The 17,287-nt window shown below is 40.0% G+C and overlaps 1 protein-coding gene across 1 annotated transcript; it reads right to left on the bottom strand.

The window, feature by feature from the left end:
* Nucleotides 1-635: 635 nt before the first annotated feature.
* Nucleotides 636-15,978, bottom strand: jade3 (jade family PHD finger 3). The gene is made up of 11 exons (XM_049588435.1): nucleotides 15,805-15,978; nucleotides 9,798-9,857; nucleotides 9,625-9,707; nucleotides 9,324-9,481; nucleotides 9,006-9,196; nucleotides 8,608-8,819; nucleotides 7,265-7,432; nucleotides 7,030-7,146; nucleotides 5,338-5,796; nucleotides 3,472-3,589; nucleotides 636-3,098 (listed from the first exon to the last, which is right to left on the bottom strand). The coding sequence occupies exons 2-11, from the start codon at nucleotides 9,844-9,846 to the stop codon at nucleotides 2,281-2,283; spliced, it is 2,373 nt and encodes a 790-aa protein (XP_049444392.1). The 5' UTR covers nucleotides 9,847-9,857; nucleotides 15,805-15,978; the 3' UTR covers nucleotides 636-2,280.
* Between the last annotated feature and the right edge of the window lie 1,309 nt (nucleotides 15,979-17,287).

Raw genomic sequence — 17,287 nt, 5'->3', positions numbered from 1 at the left:
GGCCAAAAAGAGCACACATTACACCTATTTTTAAGTCTTACACTGGTTACTGGTTAGCTGGAATAATTTTAAAATTCTCCTCAGATACTCCAGTTCTTCCCTTATAACTGCTCCACAAAGCAGAACAAAAACTTTTGGTGATGCTGCTTTCAGCCATTATGCTCCTGCTAAAACAGCCCTCCAGATAATCTAAAAATATTGATATTTTTACTTGAAACTAAATCTATATTGTCTGGCTTTTATGTAGTGTTTAAGAATTTTGTGGTTTTATTAATTATTTTAAGTTAAATTTCACTTTTCTTTCTTTTATCAACACTTATCCATTTTATTTTATTTTATTAACATTTTACCATTTAACATCCCAAGATTCATCAGTCTCTTGTAAAGCACTTTGATGTGCATTTGATTTGTTTGAAATGTGCTTTATAAAAAAGTTAGATTGATAACACTCAATGTGTGCACTCAGAAATGACGAGGATATAGCAAAGTGAAACAAACCTTCATTACAACTCAATGCAGATCATTATGATTTGCATTTTTTTCACCAAAGTCACACACTGATAATCTGCAGATCTTATTCTGAGTGAACACTGGGGCCAAAATAACAAACTGAAACTTGACACCAAAATGCTTTGTCAGATTATTTATTTGTTGATCAGATACCCTCATTTAAAATCCCAATTTTGTTAATTTTCTGATGTTTGTATTAAGACACCATTAAACATTGATGCCTTTAAAAAGAAAAAAATAAAGCTTTTGTGGTAAAAATGAGTCAGTACAAAGTAACATGTCACCAAAAGTACTGAATTGGCATTTGTATCAAAAGTCCTAACAATGTCCAGCACTAATAAACCAGTTATTCCAGGTTCTTTAATATCAAAAAAAGGTGACACAAGTAACAGAAAAATATGCCGAGCTCCAAAAGTAAACTTGAGTTAACTAGTCTGTGATGATGAAGGCTGATCATGTGATGTTCTGAGGCCAGTGAAGAAGACAATCTGACTGCCATCGATTACATATCTGTACTGTGTCTTTGCTTTTATGCATCAGGGAATGTAATTATACTTTGTTACACACATCTTTCTATTTTAAGACAAGAACTTGAATGCTTTTATGATCCTTTTCTCTAACCAGGACATAACATACTGTAACCTGCAAAACCAAAAAGGTACTAATAGTGTGAAACTGCATTCTTTTGCACAAAAGGCATTTCTGTTCATAAAAATGACCCCACTGCTGGACACAGTCAGTATATCACCTGTGGGGTTAACTGTAACAGACAAATGTGCAAGAAACAGGTGCAGTGAATGCCAGACTTTACTACAACGTTCCCATCTGGAGTGTCAGTTTTACTTTCTGCTACAAGTTTGATTTCAGTTTTAGAGGAGCAGTATGTCAGATTTAGGAGGATTTAATAGCATATAGCAGTGGGGATTGCAGACTGTAACCAGCTGAAACTTCTCCTTGGATACATTTCCTTCAGTGTTCATTGTTCAGGAAGTTTTTACCGGGAGTCTAATTATCTGCAGAGGTCTGGTCCTCTCCAAAACAAATGGAGCTGCTGATTTAAACTGGTTTAACCTAGCACCTGCTAATTTGTGCTCACCTTTTTTATCTGATAACTTAAGATCCACATGTTCGGGAGGTTTTTACTGGGACATGAATTATCCAAAGAGGTCTCCTCCTACAGTGGCTGACGCAAAAATGGTGGTAAAACATGGACCCATTTCCTATTTAGATATAAAAGGCTCATTCTGAGGTAACTAAAACACTACTCTTATTTTTAGGTGATTGTACACTAAAGAAAACATAATTATACTCCATTCCTGCCAATAAATCCCCCAAAATCCTACACACTGGATCTTTAAGGTATCAATAAAGTGGAACGTGTGTGAACATTATTTACATCCCAATCTGAACAATTTCTGTACAGCAGTTTCAGTCAAAGGCAGATCGACCCTGTGTGTAGGGGAATAGGCGATACAAAGATGTGCTGAGTACAAAATGTAATTCTAGCCACAATGAAAGGCAAGCATGAAGATTTGTTCCTTTCAAACCACCACTAACACAGGGCTACGTTTCTTTTTACATCCCACTGGGGACGTTCTTAACAACAACACCCTTCATGCATCTGCATCTACTATGTATAGAGCACCATTAGTGCTGGATCTTGGTCTAGTCCCTGATGGAGACGTGTTCACAGAGACGGCCTGGCACTTGGGAAGACTGCCACAAGGTCAGGAGAGAGCAGTGGCAGTGAGTGGAGTGAACAAACAGCTGTCACCTTTGCACGGCGTGTCTGGAGCCCAGCGACTGTTTCCCACGACTGACTCCTCTCCTTGGAGTGTCTGGCTGAGGCAGTCCGACCTGTCGTCTGTGTCTCCCTTTGGCCTCTGGCTCTGAGTCACTGAGCTCCAGGTCAGGACAGTATCCGTCACTGTCCTGGTGCGATCTGGCGCTTTTCACTTTGTGTTCAGACACCGGTTTGGCCCATAGTCTCTCCTTGGCTGAGCCCTTTCGGGACATTTTTTCAGAGGCCCGCAGGTCCTCTGTGGTCCGTACCAAGTTAATGGTCGCCTCTTTGAAGGATCTGCCAAAGTGCTCCATGGCAGACTTGCGAAAGCTGCTCTTGTCCAAAGCCTGATTTGAATTGTCCTGGTCACTGGGTGTCTGGCAAGAACTGTCCTTCTGAGTCACAAATTTCTCTAAGAGGCCGTTAGATTTACCCACGCAGGCCCGGTCTTGGTTCAGTTTGCCATTACCGTTGGATGAGTGGCCGTGCAGCGCAGCCTGCAGGGCTAAGGGTTTGCCTGTTGGTTTAACAGGCAGCGCTGAGCTGCGTGAGTGGCTGGAGGAAGACAGCCGTCCGTTTGAGCGTTCCTCTCCCCGAACACATCCGTGCAGCTGAGGCTTTCCCTGACCCTGCCCTTCACCTGAGTGTTCAGCAACATTGCCACTATTGTCCGGGCAGAGTGGCCCGTTCCCAGATTTGGAATTTCCATTTCCAAGAGTTGAGGATTTGGGCATTTTCAGCTTCAGAGTTATCCTTGGAGGAGGACGAAACAGCAAACTCTCTGCTGGAGATGAGGAAGGAAGGCCTGGGGACAAAGAAAGACAAATGTTTTCAAGACTCAGCTATGATTAGAGTATCACAAACAAATTTTAACCAAAAAAAAAAAGGCAAGAAAAATGACTGAAATCAATTTTTCAAAGGAGCTGTATGTGACACTCAGAGCATATCTATAATTCAGAGTCTGAGCTGGGGTTGCCTACATGTCTCTCAACATGGAGGTGCATAACTTCATTCTTCATTCTCTGCTCAGGATGCCATTACTCCACTACATCTTTACATAGCATGTAGTGGTTTGCTGCTGTATCAACGCTCTGAATGTCGTATACAGAGCCTGTATTTTTCAAAATGTGTCCTTGTAGTGACATGACTGGCAAGGCGAAGCACAGCAGATGGCTCACCAGCAGAGAGCTCCTGGTTCATGAGCTTCACATGCAAGTTGAACATCTGCTCCTGGGCTTTGCTCTGCAACACCTTCAGCTTCTCCCGTCGACTCACCATGTAGCATAAATTCCTCACCTGCAGAAGGAGAAGATATCCATTAAAAATAAGCATGACACACTTAAAATAATTGTACAATGTTTGTAATGCTCTCTGCTCACTTTAAGACTACACTTAGATGTCAGTATTCATGTTGGAGACTTAAAGGCCATGCTACTATCATAAATATTCTGCATGTACAGTGTTTTCTTTGCCTTCTATGATAATAAACCAAATATTTTGGGGTTTTGGACTGTTGGCATGACAAAACAAGTCGTCAGGAGGCATCATCTGGTGCTTTGGGAAACTGTGATCACCATTTTTACACATCCTGCCACAAGTTCTGCACTGGGTAGAGGTCTGGACCAAACAATCTTGTGTTGAGACCATTTGTGTGTGTCTTTAGGTTCAGGGTTTAGTGTTTTTGTCTTGTGGGAAAATAACTCTTTTCTCAAGCGGCAGTTCTTTTGCAGACTGCAGCAAGTTTTCGTCCAGGAGCTCTCTAATTTTCTTGCATCCAGCGTACTCTCTACTTCCATGTCTTCCAGGGCCTGCTGCCAAGTTTTGCTGCTGATGTGCATGGATCGATTTGATTTCAACAGTGGGGCCCTGACACACCAAGCTGACAGTCAGTCATTGGTCAATATTGGGCCAGCGGTTGATGAGTGTCTGTCGCCCTAGTTTTTGCGGTGTGTACCACACTGTTGGCACTAGTCGACCCTTGTCGGTTGTTTATCAGCCAATTCAGAATGCTGACTCAGTGGCGGGGCCAGTGGAGTCAATCAGTGAATGAAATCATTCTGATTAACAGCTAAGCTTGATACACAAGAAAAGAAATGGAAGCGAGGAAAGCAAACAAATAGCTAAAGTCAGGAGGGCAGGAGATTAAGATTAGTTAGCCATTGAGCTCTTTAGCAGAAAAGATTTGGAATTTGTTTGTGTTATTGTTCCCTCGCGCACAGTAAATATCATTCTTTCAACATGTGGTTGTGTTGTTAATATGCTAACTGGCTTAGTAGCATCTCGAATCCATCCTGTAGGTTTTCCGGTTTCCCTTTTCTAATGATGAATACAGACTACTGCCACCTGCTGGTATGAACAGTCAGTTCCTCTCACCCAGGCACAGAGCGTGTGTGCCAGTTGGCTGTTGGCTGTGGTCTTTGTGGTGTGTTCAAGTGCACCTTTTTGGCAAAGACACAGGCAGCGTTAGGCGACGCAACAGCCGCCCTTTATGGACAGTAGTTTTTTTTATGTCAGTTTAATGTGTTTGTGCCTTAGGAAGGTGAATGCTTCCTGGACAATGTACTGTATGCTGATGAACCTAAAACTGTTTTTAATCATAGTTTAAGGTGGAGTTTCTCAGTATTTATGTCTTTGCTACTATTTATCTTTATACATATTTGTGCTTAATTTTTTTATTCTTATTATCTTGGCCTGGCTCTATGCTCTTACCTGTACCTCTGCTGTGTTTCATTCCTATTGCTACTGCTGCTATGACACCTAAATTTCCCTCTGGGGATTAATTAAGGTTCATCTTAAATTATCACACATAATGATGTGTTATGTAAACACTGGATCTTGAGAGATTTCTCAGACAGTCACACTGGTTAATAAACCAAATGTGAATTCTTATACATAAAGTGGCTCCTGACTATTAAAAAAAAGCCTACTGAAAAATATAAAATGAGTACAATTAGGTTAAGAGATGGAGTATATACTGAGTGTGGTGCTGTGCACAGCAGAAACACCAAGACTCTGCACTGCAGTGTAAAAAAAAAAGCACCCACCCTCTCCAAATCTTGTCGCAGGTGCATGAACATCCGCATGCGTGTGTGGATGCTGTCCTCCTGAGGCTGCAGCATCAGGTTCTCCTCCTCCTCTTTAGGGGGCAGTAGAGCTTTGTTGAAGTTAGCTTTCCTCTTCAGCTTCCAGTACTGATAGATGAAGTCCACCAGGTGCACAGAGAGCCCGAGGGCCTGGGCCAGCTCCTCCTGCTGGATCAGAGTGTAGAACTCCTCCTCCAGCTCCTGCAGTCTCTGTGCCCGCTGGCCCACCTTCTCCGCCTCTGCGGGGGGTTTAGACCGAGCTGGACTCAGGCCAGCCTCCCCGGCTTTAGACTTGCTGTGCTTGAGGCAGTAAGACTTGAACTTGACTTCATCCCCGTCGTCCAGGATGGTCTTCATCTCCAGGCTATGCTCAAAGGCACACGTCACATGGAAAGGAGTGGTGCAGTTCTTTACCGAGCACTGTGAGCGAGGCGAGGGGAAAAACAGATTATTACGTTTACATGGACTTCAACCCAGCTACTGTGAGAAACACGATAATGTTCACAGCAGGATGCAAGAATTTACATATTTTGCAGAAACCAAATTTTCCCAGTAACTCGAGTTTACAGGATGTGTTTAATAATATCTGTCTGGAAAGTTGTGTGGTATTCCCCTGAAATGTTCTTATGAAAAAAGTAAAAGGTCCTGTGTGTTGATCTACTGGTGAGGTTGCAGAACTGAAACTTATCCAGAGGGCCAAGTGTGTAGAACTACTATGGCCGATGTCTAAAACGCTGAAACTCAACTGGCCCTATCTAGAGACAGTGTTTGGTTTGTCTGTTCTGGGCTACTGTAGAAACAACATGGTGGACACCATGGACAAGGACCCGCTCTGTATGTAAATATAAAAGGCTCATTATAAGGTAACAAAACTACAAAATTCTACACACTGGATCTTTAAGAAATAGTTTTTTTTTTTGTTTTTTTTTAAAGATTATTTTTTGCCTTTGCCTTTTGGCCTTTGTTGGGTGGGGTAGTCTGGGGGGTGGTGTGTGGCAGGAGGATGTGGGCTGGAATCGAGCCCACAGCTGCTGCAGCAAGGACATTGCTTTCGTATATGGGACGTCTGCTCTAACCACTAAGCCACCAGACGCCCTGTTTATGAAGTAGTTTTCTATAAACAGATATTTGAATACGAATGCAGAATGTTCTAGTTTCCATTTGTAGGCTGACTAGTTTTTTGACGAATCACATCTGAGCATAGTTTGATTGCCAGCGCGTAAACAGTTAATGTGGAATGGAACATATCTCCTATCATCTGATGACGATAAATAATATACATAAACCTACGACCTCCCAACCTGATTGCTTTAGTGTACTGTTTGGTGGTGTTAATAATTATTAAGGCAAAAGAAAGATATTAATGTTAGAATGAACTTTGCATGCAGCTTGTACTTTGCTACGGCTGAGAGGAATATGAAATGCCAAATTCATATTGGCTGTAATCTGCTCAGAACAGCCTCATGGAAGTGTGTACACGCCAAGTATTTCCACGCAAAGCTAGTGCACAGACATTGTGTTAGCTTAATTTAGATGGTAGAGCCTACAATAAATACATTTGGTAGGCCAAAAAACCCCAAAACTATTCATTTAATCTACATTTTGTTCCTGCAGTATTTGTTGCAAACGTGACTCTTTGTTGTCTGCACTCACCTGGATACATGCGCCTGTCTTCAGTTTACACAGACTGCAGATGAGAGACCAGCGGCTGGGCGGGATGTGGGACACTTTGGTGATGGGCTCCATCCTCTCAGGACATGCAATGCTCACCTACAGAGGAGTAAACATGTTCAGCAAGGTGAGTGGTTATTAAACACTTACTGCAGAACAATAAAAAGAGGTCAAGAGCAAAGCAGAGGAAGAGGAGGAGGAGTGTTGGTTAATTTACCTCTGGTATCCACAGGGCACAGCTCACATGAGCCCACTTGGTGCCTGCTCGTGTCGCTTTCATGGCACCGCCCTTCTGAGGACACAGAAGGCACTGTGGGTCGATGCCGAGGACACACGTCCTGCACAGCCAGTTCCCAACAGGCACTTTGACGATGCCGTAACAGGCCTGTGGGAGAGAGAGGGACGACGGCAAGGTGTGCCACTTAAAGTACGTCAGTGTGTAACCAGCACATTCATTTATTGTTCATCACAAACTAAAAAAACTCATTAGGGATTAAGGGAAAAAGTTTTATGTTTATTTTTAAATTTTCTATTAATTTATAAATAAATTTTAAAAGGGGAACTTTGGTATTAAGGGTTGCTTTAGTATTTTTCAGCTTGGACTCTGTTTCCCATGTTTTTGTGTCGTAGAGTAGGATCTAGGGATGGGTATCATTAATATTCTAATGATACTACTACTCTTACCAGTACTCCTTATCGATCTAGTACCTCTGGTACGGTACCCTTATCAGTTCTTTTGGGGTTTTTTTTTTTTAAGGAGAAAAAAAAGAAACAAAATAAGAACAGAATTAACATTGCTTCAATTTCTATGCATGTTAGTACAGTATACAAAACATCATCCTGTGAAAGCATTGTTTAGAATTTAATTTCAATTTTCAATTTTATTTATAAAGCCCAATATCATCCCAGAGGTGGATGCTTACTGTGAGGCTCCGACACAGAGGGCTCCCCTCTGGATTGAAAAGCAAAAATGCATCAGTGACGAATGTCTCATCCTTATTGCAAATTAGAAACGCATTTAGGGAGATAAAAACTGTACAAGATACCATTTATGTAACCTAAATGAACAAGAAATAAATCATCTGACTTTCTCCAATACCAATAGAAAAGAAGGATCTTACTCTAACAAATAGGTCTGTCACTGTAGGGATCCTTTCCATAATGGTGTCAGACACTTCAAGTAATCTGAGCCTGTCAGTGGCAAGAACGAGTGGACGTAAACTGACGGGCAAACATGCCGTGAGTACTTACATTGCCGCCTGTTTCACTGCTGCTGGCAGCGCTCTCAATCAATACTAGACCAGTTTCAAAAGTTGTTCTTATTTGTCACTTAGACACAGAAACATGAGAAAATAGGGTCCAGGTTGAAAAATACCAAACTTACCCTATAAAATCAAACGTTAAGACTGAAAATTCTGTTTTTGTACTTTTAACAAATGCTGAGACAGAAAAGGTGCCACTAGTAACTGAGAAGTGTTTTTAGAGTATCAAAATCAGGATTTAACAACTGATAAACTAACTACATTTTGCCTGTATGATGAGAGGTGTACTCGTGTTCACCTGGTGCACACAGATGTTGCACTTGTCACAGAACACCATGTCGTTGCCCTCTTCACTGTCGGGAGAGCGGCACACATCGCAGATCACGTCCTCGTCGTATTCAATCCCCAGGCCTTCCACCGTCTCAATGGCGTGGTTCATGTTGTCGTGGCACTGGCTCTCCAGGGCCTCCATGGCGCGCTCCATTGTCAGCTCGTCTATGGAATCCTCCCCTGGAAGACAACCAAGGACAAAACACCCCACATGGTCAGAGAAACCCCAGCAGAGTGTCGGCATCAGTCCCTCTTAATTTCAGCTCAAGGAGACAGATGTGTGTGTTTATAGAGACTGACTTTACTGTTTAACAAACAGCACAATGTCAATTTTAAGGTGGATTATCCTCTGGTCTTGTTCCTTACCCATGTGGTCGAGCTCTCTGTTGAGCGTGTGTAGCCAGTAAAGGTCCATGTCGTCCAGATCATAGCGACACATAGCTTCTGCCAGCTCTTTGATGTTGACATAACCTGGTTCTGTTGACTCCTGGCTCGAGCACTGGATGTACCTCCTCTGGTGGGTGTAAAGCACCTCCTTGGGTTTCTCAACAAGAACTCTGAATACAGAACACGACCGATTTCTGTCAGCTCTGCAAAGCTCATAGTGATTCATTTGGTGTATCAAATTACAGCAGCTCATTTAGACTGGCCACAGTCGGACCTCTGGGGATCGGACAGTGTTACCTGACTGACGGCTCCGGGATGGTGTCTGGACTCGCGGGCACCTGGACTCCTTTCTCCCACTCCTGCTTCCAGGTGTCTGCCAGCAGGTAGTAGTCCTCTGGGGACACATGGTGGGAGTCGGGCAGCTTCATGGCACTGATCAGGTCTTTTCTGAACACCTGAAGAAGAGGCCGTGACAGAAAGTCCCTCAAAGTCAATATTTTCAAGGTATTGTGACAAATTTAAAAATTCCAGTATCGTAACAACACTGGTGTAGGCTACAGGTAAGCACAGAGCACTGATGGCAAGGACAGGAACTTACTTCAGCCGGTTTCTTCGGGTTGGAGGCGGGGGTTCCAGGTTTGCTGCCATACTTGTTGGAGGAGCAGAAAGAGGTAGAGGGACCTAAAGAAAGACAGAGGGTTTGAATAAAACAACAGAAAATGAAACAGCCCGGTTTATGTTACGGGTTCCTTTAGATAGATGATAACTCACTCTCATTGTCAGAACTGTCGCTGCTGCTTGAGGACCTGAGACGTTTCATCCTGTAACATCCTGAGGAAAAGAGGAGAACATATTCATTCATTCATTAACAAATTCAAGGAACTTTTGAGAGATTTCGTCACTGGACTGGTTAAGATAAAAACCAACAGTGTGCACACAGCAGATAAGTTACTTAACATAACTTCAAATATTAATGCATGCTAGTGGATTCCTCTTATAAACTGTGTCACCAAGATTTATTGTGATTGAGCGTATTTGGGTCTGTATTTGCGGTTTGTAGGGGCGGGGATCATCAGAGGAGCCATGATATGATATTCTCACGATACTTATGTCACAATGCAATGTTACTGCGATGAAATATATTGCTATATGCTGTGATTTATTACCGTTTTTCAACTGCAAATTATGTCCCCAAAGGAAAACTTTGTCAACATCTGTTTTGTCTAATAGGATAAAGTTTTCATTGTATTATTCCAGCAGGCTACCTAAAGTTTTATTTGTATTTGTCTTATTAAATCATATATATAATGAGTGTTGTCTTAAAAAATGTGAATGGAGGGGTACATTTGCCCAAAAGCATAAAGTTCTCATCTTCCTGATTTTTTTTTTGCCTTTACTTAAACATTTCTGACAGTTCGGAGTAAAGGAAAGCAGAGCAGACGGACACCACAGGTTCACAGTGGACGCCTTTAGCCTACTGAACCACTGGGACGATTCATTAAAAGGTTTCAAAATACTGATGGACTCAAAGCCAGAGAGCAGCTCTAAATACAGTACGCTGTTTCAACAGACAGGACATGCCTCACATTCCCCATGAGGACAGGAGGGGTAGGAGGGGAAAGAGCATGGAGCCAATTTCACTGCATATACTATAGGAAAAGTAATGTACACTGATGCAGACTGCTGAGAGCGCGGTACAAGCAGTTTATTACTGGTTATAATGTCCAAACTGGGGCTGTAGACGAGAGCTGCAACAACCAATTGACAGAAGTTTATTTGCAACTATTTTGACGATCAAATAATCATTTTGCTCATTTTTAAAGCAAAAAAACATGCTGGTTTCGTGCCGCTTACATGTGAGAGTTTGGGGCTTTTCTTTATCGTACTGTACGTGATAATAAACTGGGCAGATAAATGAATAATGAAACAATCATTAGTTTTAACCCTACTATAGAAATAATTCAGCAACTCCTCTGTAAATCACTGAACGTCTACAGCTCGACCATCATCGGTCACTCCAGGATGCTTCTTCCTGACTAAATCTATTTTTAAGATAAAACCACACAAACACACCACAGTACGGTGTGTGTTCACCTCCACAGCTGCACTCTGAATGCAGAGCATCTGTTACTGACACCAGCGTTTCCATCTCTGAACAGCAGCAAACTTTGTTCAGTTACTCCAGACTGATGAATAAACAAAGGATAAATAAAGATTAATATGTAGTTTGGTCTGTGTGAGTATAAAAGTACGACTCTGACTGATGATAAAATGCAGAAACCTGATGAACCTTATTGATCAGATAAATATATCATGTTGCCATAATCTCCATTCAGTGTTTTCAGTTCTATTTAAAGAAGCCTTTTCTCATTTGTTTCTGTGCCCCTAAGGACAAATAAAGTTCTGTCTTACATTGATTTGCTGACTGGCAGAAAATTAACTGGCAGTGCTTTTGATTATTGGTTAATTAATAATATTTGGTTAACTACCACATTTACTGGTGTCCTCATCTCAATTGTGTGGATTTGGCACAACTTTCTGTTTTATTTCACAATAAATTAAATATCTTTGGGATTTGGACTGTTGGTCGGACATAAAAAGCAGCCTGATGACGTCACCTTACACTGTGGAAAATGATGACGGGCAACTTTCACTATATTCTGATATAGAAAAGAGCTGCTTTTGACAGAAATCTATTAATTTTTAAAATCATTTTAATTTTAAATTTTACCCAAACCATGATTTTTTTCTCTTTATCTTAACCAAGAAACCTCTGTCTGGTAGAAAGCACTGCAGGAAAACTTCTCCCAGCTGTGAGGGATTTAGTTTCTACTGTTTGCATGTTGCTCTGCTCGTTCTACGACTTCCCACATGTGGTGTGTGGCTGGTGTTGTGGAGACATCTGCATGAAAAGTTAACAGTGTTGCCAGAAAATGGAGCAAGACCACCTCAATGTGTGCTATAAATGTACTCAAGCATTATTATTAATGTTACATGATTATATCAGTGTCTATTAATGATGCCTTGATATCGTGACATGAGATTAGATAACGTCTTTTTGGTTATCATAATATCTGTTGTGTTGTCTTTTCCTGGTTTTAAAGTCTGCATTACAGCCATCAGAGGCCCCACAAAACAATATTATCACGATATTTAAGTCACGATACGATATTACAGCAAATTTGCGATGCACCGAGTACTGCGACAGTATATGGTGCGATATACTGCGATTTAATATCTTTTTTTCAGCAGCAAAATGTATCTAATGGACTGAAAAAGCAAAAATATTCTAGAATTCTACCAAAGTGTTATTTAAGCAATATCACACTCGAGCTCGTGATGTTGTACTGTGATATCGTCACAGCTGTGATTGTCTTCGGCAGTTGGCCTGTGGCCTCGTGCCTACGACCGAATCACAGCCGTGATGATATCACAGTACAACATCACGAGCTCGAGTGTGATAATGCTTTTATACAACAGTTCAACAGTTAAATAAGCAAGGCTGATTAAGAAATGTTGAAAAATGAGGACAAAATAGATAATTTAAGCATTTTATTTGTCTTCCGCCAACAAAAATAGTTCCCCCAGGACTCCGCTGTCACCGTTGCTATGTAACATAGACATGGTGCACCAGGCACTTACTCTTTATACACATTTATCTGCACATTTCCATTAATTGTGCAGCCGGTGAAATAAGTTTCTGGTGACTGCATGGTGGACTGTCGCTTCACAGGCACAGCCGACTCTGCCTTCTGATCTGACAGTATGTTGCTTTTCTCCAAGTCATTGAGCTCCGCTGATGAAACACTGACAAACCTGGATGTGTGCTCAGATGGATTCAGCTTCTCCTCTCCCTCACCAGCTGTGAGGCGGAGTGATACATACACAGTGAAATAACCGTGATGTTGTACTCCAATATCATCACGGTTTTACTGTCTCTCGACCAATCAGATTGCAGGGCCGGAACTAACTGTTGTATAATTGTAGTTGCAGTATAATAATTCAAATAATAAAAGAACTGATACTTGGTTTTCTTGTAGCGATACAGTATAACCATGCAAAATATCGCCATATTGTGCTGTATCGATTTTGTCCCTCACCCCTACATTACAGTAACGTGATGTCATTTCCACACAACTGATGATTATTTAGCAAAAATCTCATTATGTAAATCAGTGGTTCCCAGCTGGTCCAGCCACAGGGTCCAGTTTTCTCCCTAGTCATTAGTTCAAGGTCCACACAGTTAATAAATTCGGAATCATACTTGTGTTTAGCCATGTCGTCGAGCTAGTTTGCTGCCTCTGTCCAGTAGCTATCAGTTAGGCCTGATTCCAATCCGATCCCTTACAGACTCACTGACTTAGAGGCGCGTTCATGTGAAGTGCGTGAGTGTGTGAGGGCTGTCACATTGTCAAATCGTCAAGTCAGTGAGTCAGTGAGTGAGCCCTTTATGCCCCCTTACCGTAGGTCAGCATCGATGCGGACTTATGGTAAGGAAATTGCCCACAGTTCATAGCGCCGTGACGTCAAATACAGGGGTTGCCCTCGGAACACCGGAAGTGTTATAAAAAAAAAACAAAACGAAAACACGGTCGGCAGATCTGCAAATGGTAACATTATGGAAGGAGAGCGAAAAAAACAGATAGATAAACAATGAAACATTACATTAATAAGGATTTAAGATGGTACATACATATATATATATATATATATATATATATATATATATATATATATATATATATATATATACATACACACTGTGTTTGGAATATATGCTGACAATAACCGATAAATAATCACACGCAGAGCCGCCAGTGTCAACAACATTATGTAGAGAGGGGGATAAGTGCTGTCCCATTCCTATTTGTAGCATCTGGAGCCCTTTCAGACTCTCACACTCAATCACTTACAGCTGACGTCAGTTAAGTCAGTGAGGGTTCAGGGCTTGAGTCTTTAGGGGCCGGATTGGAATTGGGCCTTAGTCACTCACTCTACAGCAGGAAACGACACTTCAAAATAAAAGTTTTGTGCAGGAAATTCCCTCTAAGTCAAAATAAAGTGTTTTTTTTAAATGACCCTGACACATTTGCAAGTGACTTGTGGCCCATTCAGAATGGACCCACCAGTTGGAAACATCTGGTGTAAATATAATAAGAAAACACATATCTTGGCAATATCGATACTGAGGTATTTGCTAAAAATATTGTGATATTTGATTTTCTCTATACCACCCTGCCCTGCCGTATTATACTGGATATTTTATACAATTTTATGTCGTATTGATGTAGTTTGCTATATTTTACATTATATGTAAGACTACGTTATGCTACATTACATTTAAATACTGTTTTCACCATACTATGTTATGTTATATGATACTAAAATATTACTGCAATACTTAATACCTAATCCTTTATATTAGTCTGGTGTTCACAAAAAATCAATACAGCATAATGTCGCGATATTTGAGAGTGGCAATATTGTATCGTCACACAGTGCCAGGTATCGATTTTTTTCATATAGAAATTATTAACATGACAAATGCAAATAAACTCTAGGTAGCCTACTAGAATAATATAATCAATTTATTTTTCAGTCCTTTGCTGCAAAAACATGGCTGAAGAGAGATGAACAGACTGAAAACTTTATAATTAGAATATATTTTATCACAATACTAACTGCAATAATATTGTATAGTGACTTAGGTATCGTGGTAATATCATATCATGGATCACTGTTTACAATGACTGTTGACTCTGCTGCTATTAATCACACAATCTATTACTTTCTATATTTATCTATATTTATTTTAGTCCTTGTACTGCTGCAACCATTGGCCCTCCCTGCTGAGGATCAATAAAGGTGTAGCCTATCTTATCTTATGATTAGGCTGCATTACAGTTTGGTGTACACACAGGTAAATTCAGTCACCACAGGTCAGCGCATTGAGAAAATATAGAGTCACTTAAAGGCTTGGGGGGCTGCAGGCGGTGCATGTGCACGGATATTACATCACACTGCCAAGAGGTTCCTGGGGAACAGGAAACAATGACCAAATTGCGGTTTCTGTCTTGTTTACATTTCTTTTCTCATTCCGTGTATTGTCCCAAATGTGCCAAAGAGTGGGTGTTAACTATGACCACACTGAGACACAAGTGGAGTGGGTGCTTTTAGAGACCTAACACCGTAAACAAGCGAGAGCCTGCCCTGCCCAGAGAGCCCCGTTGGCGCCAAACACACACACACACACACACACACATACACGAAGGCCTGTCTGCACACCCTGCAATAAACTGTTAAGCTCTCATTCTACATGACATTTGATTTTAAAGTATCTTTTCCATGTTGTTGATGCTCTGTTCTATATTAATCTTGACTTATTTTCATTGTATGCACACAGATAAATCCACTGTGAGTTAAATCCTTCTTGCTTTTAACCCTGGCTGTGATTGTGTGGCATGCTGCACTGCAGGCTGTGGAGAAATCAAACACGGGCGCCACCATCATACAAAGATGTCACTTCCTAGATCCATTAAGACGAATATTCATGTAGCTCAGCTGGGTTTAATGTTCCCTGTAGGGAACAGGAAACTATCCGGAGCTCGTTCCCGTAATAGTCGCTGATATTAGTGTAATAAAGGAGGAGAAATAGTCCTGGGAAAGCAGGAAGAAAGAGAGCAGGCCCCGTGGCCTGGATAAACCATGCAGGGCAAATCCTGGCACACTGAGCTCCACTGAACACACGAGCATATTGTTCACGTTCCTCCCATCTTACCTCCAGTCCACGCGCTGCTGTCCGCTTTATTTCAACCACATATCGGTCCGGACCAAACTCACTACACACACCTATAAACACACACGGGCTCTGGTTCCGGCTATGGATTAAATTTGGGAATTTTTGTATCCCACCACAGTGGGAATCTCCAGGGTAGCAATCTGTCCACCACCACGGCACAACAGCTCTATTGTACCGCGCCTCCCGCCGGGTCCTAAACCCCGCCGCTTTCCCTCCAGCATGGGTGCGCTCGATTTGTTCACTGGCGTTTACCTCAATCCATGGAGCACTATATAATCCATAACAGTGATAATGATGGAGGAAAAACACAAATATCAAGAAAGAAAATAAAAATAAATAGATCAATGATTATATAAATATGAAAATGAATTTTAAAAAATGATAAATGCTGAAATAGATAAGGAAATAATGAAAATAATACTTAATAATTGCTGAAATAAATACAGAAAAAAATAGAAAATGCTGACATAAACACAGATATTAAATTAAAAAATAATAAATGCTGTAATAAATACAGAAATAAATAAAAGTAATTATAAATGCTGAAATAAATGAGGAATTAAATTGAAAGAACACTTAATAATCACTGAAATAAATACAGAAAAAAATAGAAAATGCTGAAATAAACAAAAAAAAATGCTGAAATAGATACATAAATAAATAAAATGTAATTATAAATGCTGAACTAAATACAGAAATAAATGAAAGGTAATTATACATGCTGGAGTAAATACAGAAAAAAATAGAAAATAATGAAATAAACACAAAAATAAAAATAATTAATAAATGCTGAAATAAATACATAAATAAATAAAAAGTAATTATACATGCTGAAATAAATACAGAAAAAATATAAATAAATGCAGAAAAAATACAGAAATATACAACAAGAATAATTAATAAATGAAGTAAATACAGAAATAAAGAGCACAATTAATAAATGCTTCAATAAATAAAGAAATGCATAGGTTTAGACATCCTTCCTCATTAACATACAGCCACGTAAAATCATAAATAAATGTAGTTGTACAAAATGTAGAAATAAAAGATGTTTATTTATATTCTTTAATTATCAACTTTTTTATTATTTATGTATGTATTTATTTCCATATTTATTTCTACAATTCATTACTTTATCATTTTATTCATGTGTGTATGCATTTATTTCAGCATTTATTCTAGCACTATTTATTCTTTTATTTATTAATTTAGATATTTATTTATTTATTTATTTATACATACATACATTCATTTATTTACTCCTGTATTTATTCATACATTTATTTATTTACATACTTATGTATTTATTTATAAATACAGTCATGCATTTATTCCTGTATTCATTCATACATTTATTTATTTACGTACTTATGTATTTATTTATATATTCATACATTTATTTATTGATTGATTGATTCTTAAGTCCTTTTTTCATCTTCCATACATTATAATACACCGATAT

The sequence above is a fragment of the Epinephelus fuscoguttatus genome, linkage group LG10 (genome assembly GCF_011397635.1).
Source record: "Epinephelus fuscoguttatus linkage group LG10, E.fuscoguttatus.final_Chr_v1".
Lineage (NCBI taxonomy): Eukaryota > Metazoa > Chordata > Actinopteri > Perciformes > Serranidae > Epinephelus > Epinephelus fuscoguttatus.
Note: the sequence above shows the minus strand (reverse complement) of the source record. Positions and strands in the feature narration are given on the sequence as shown.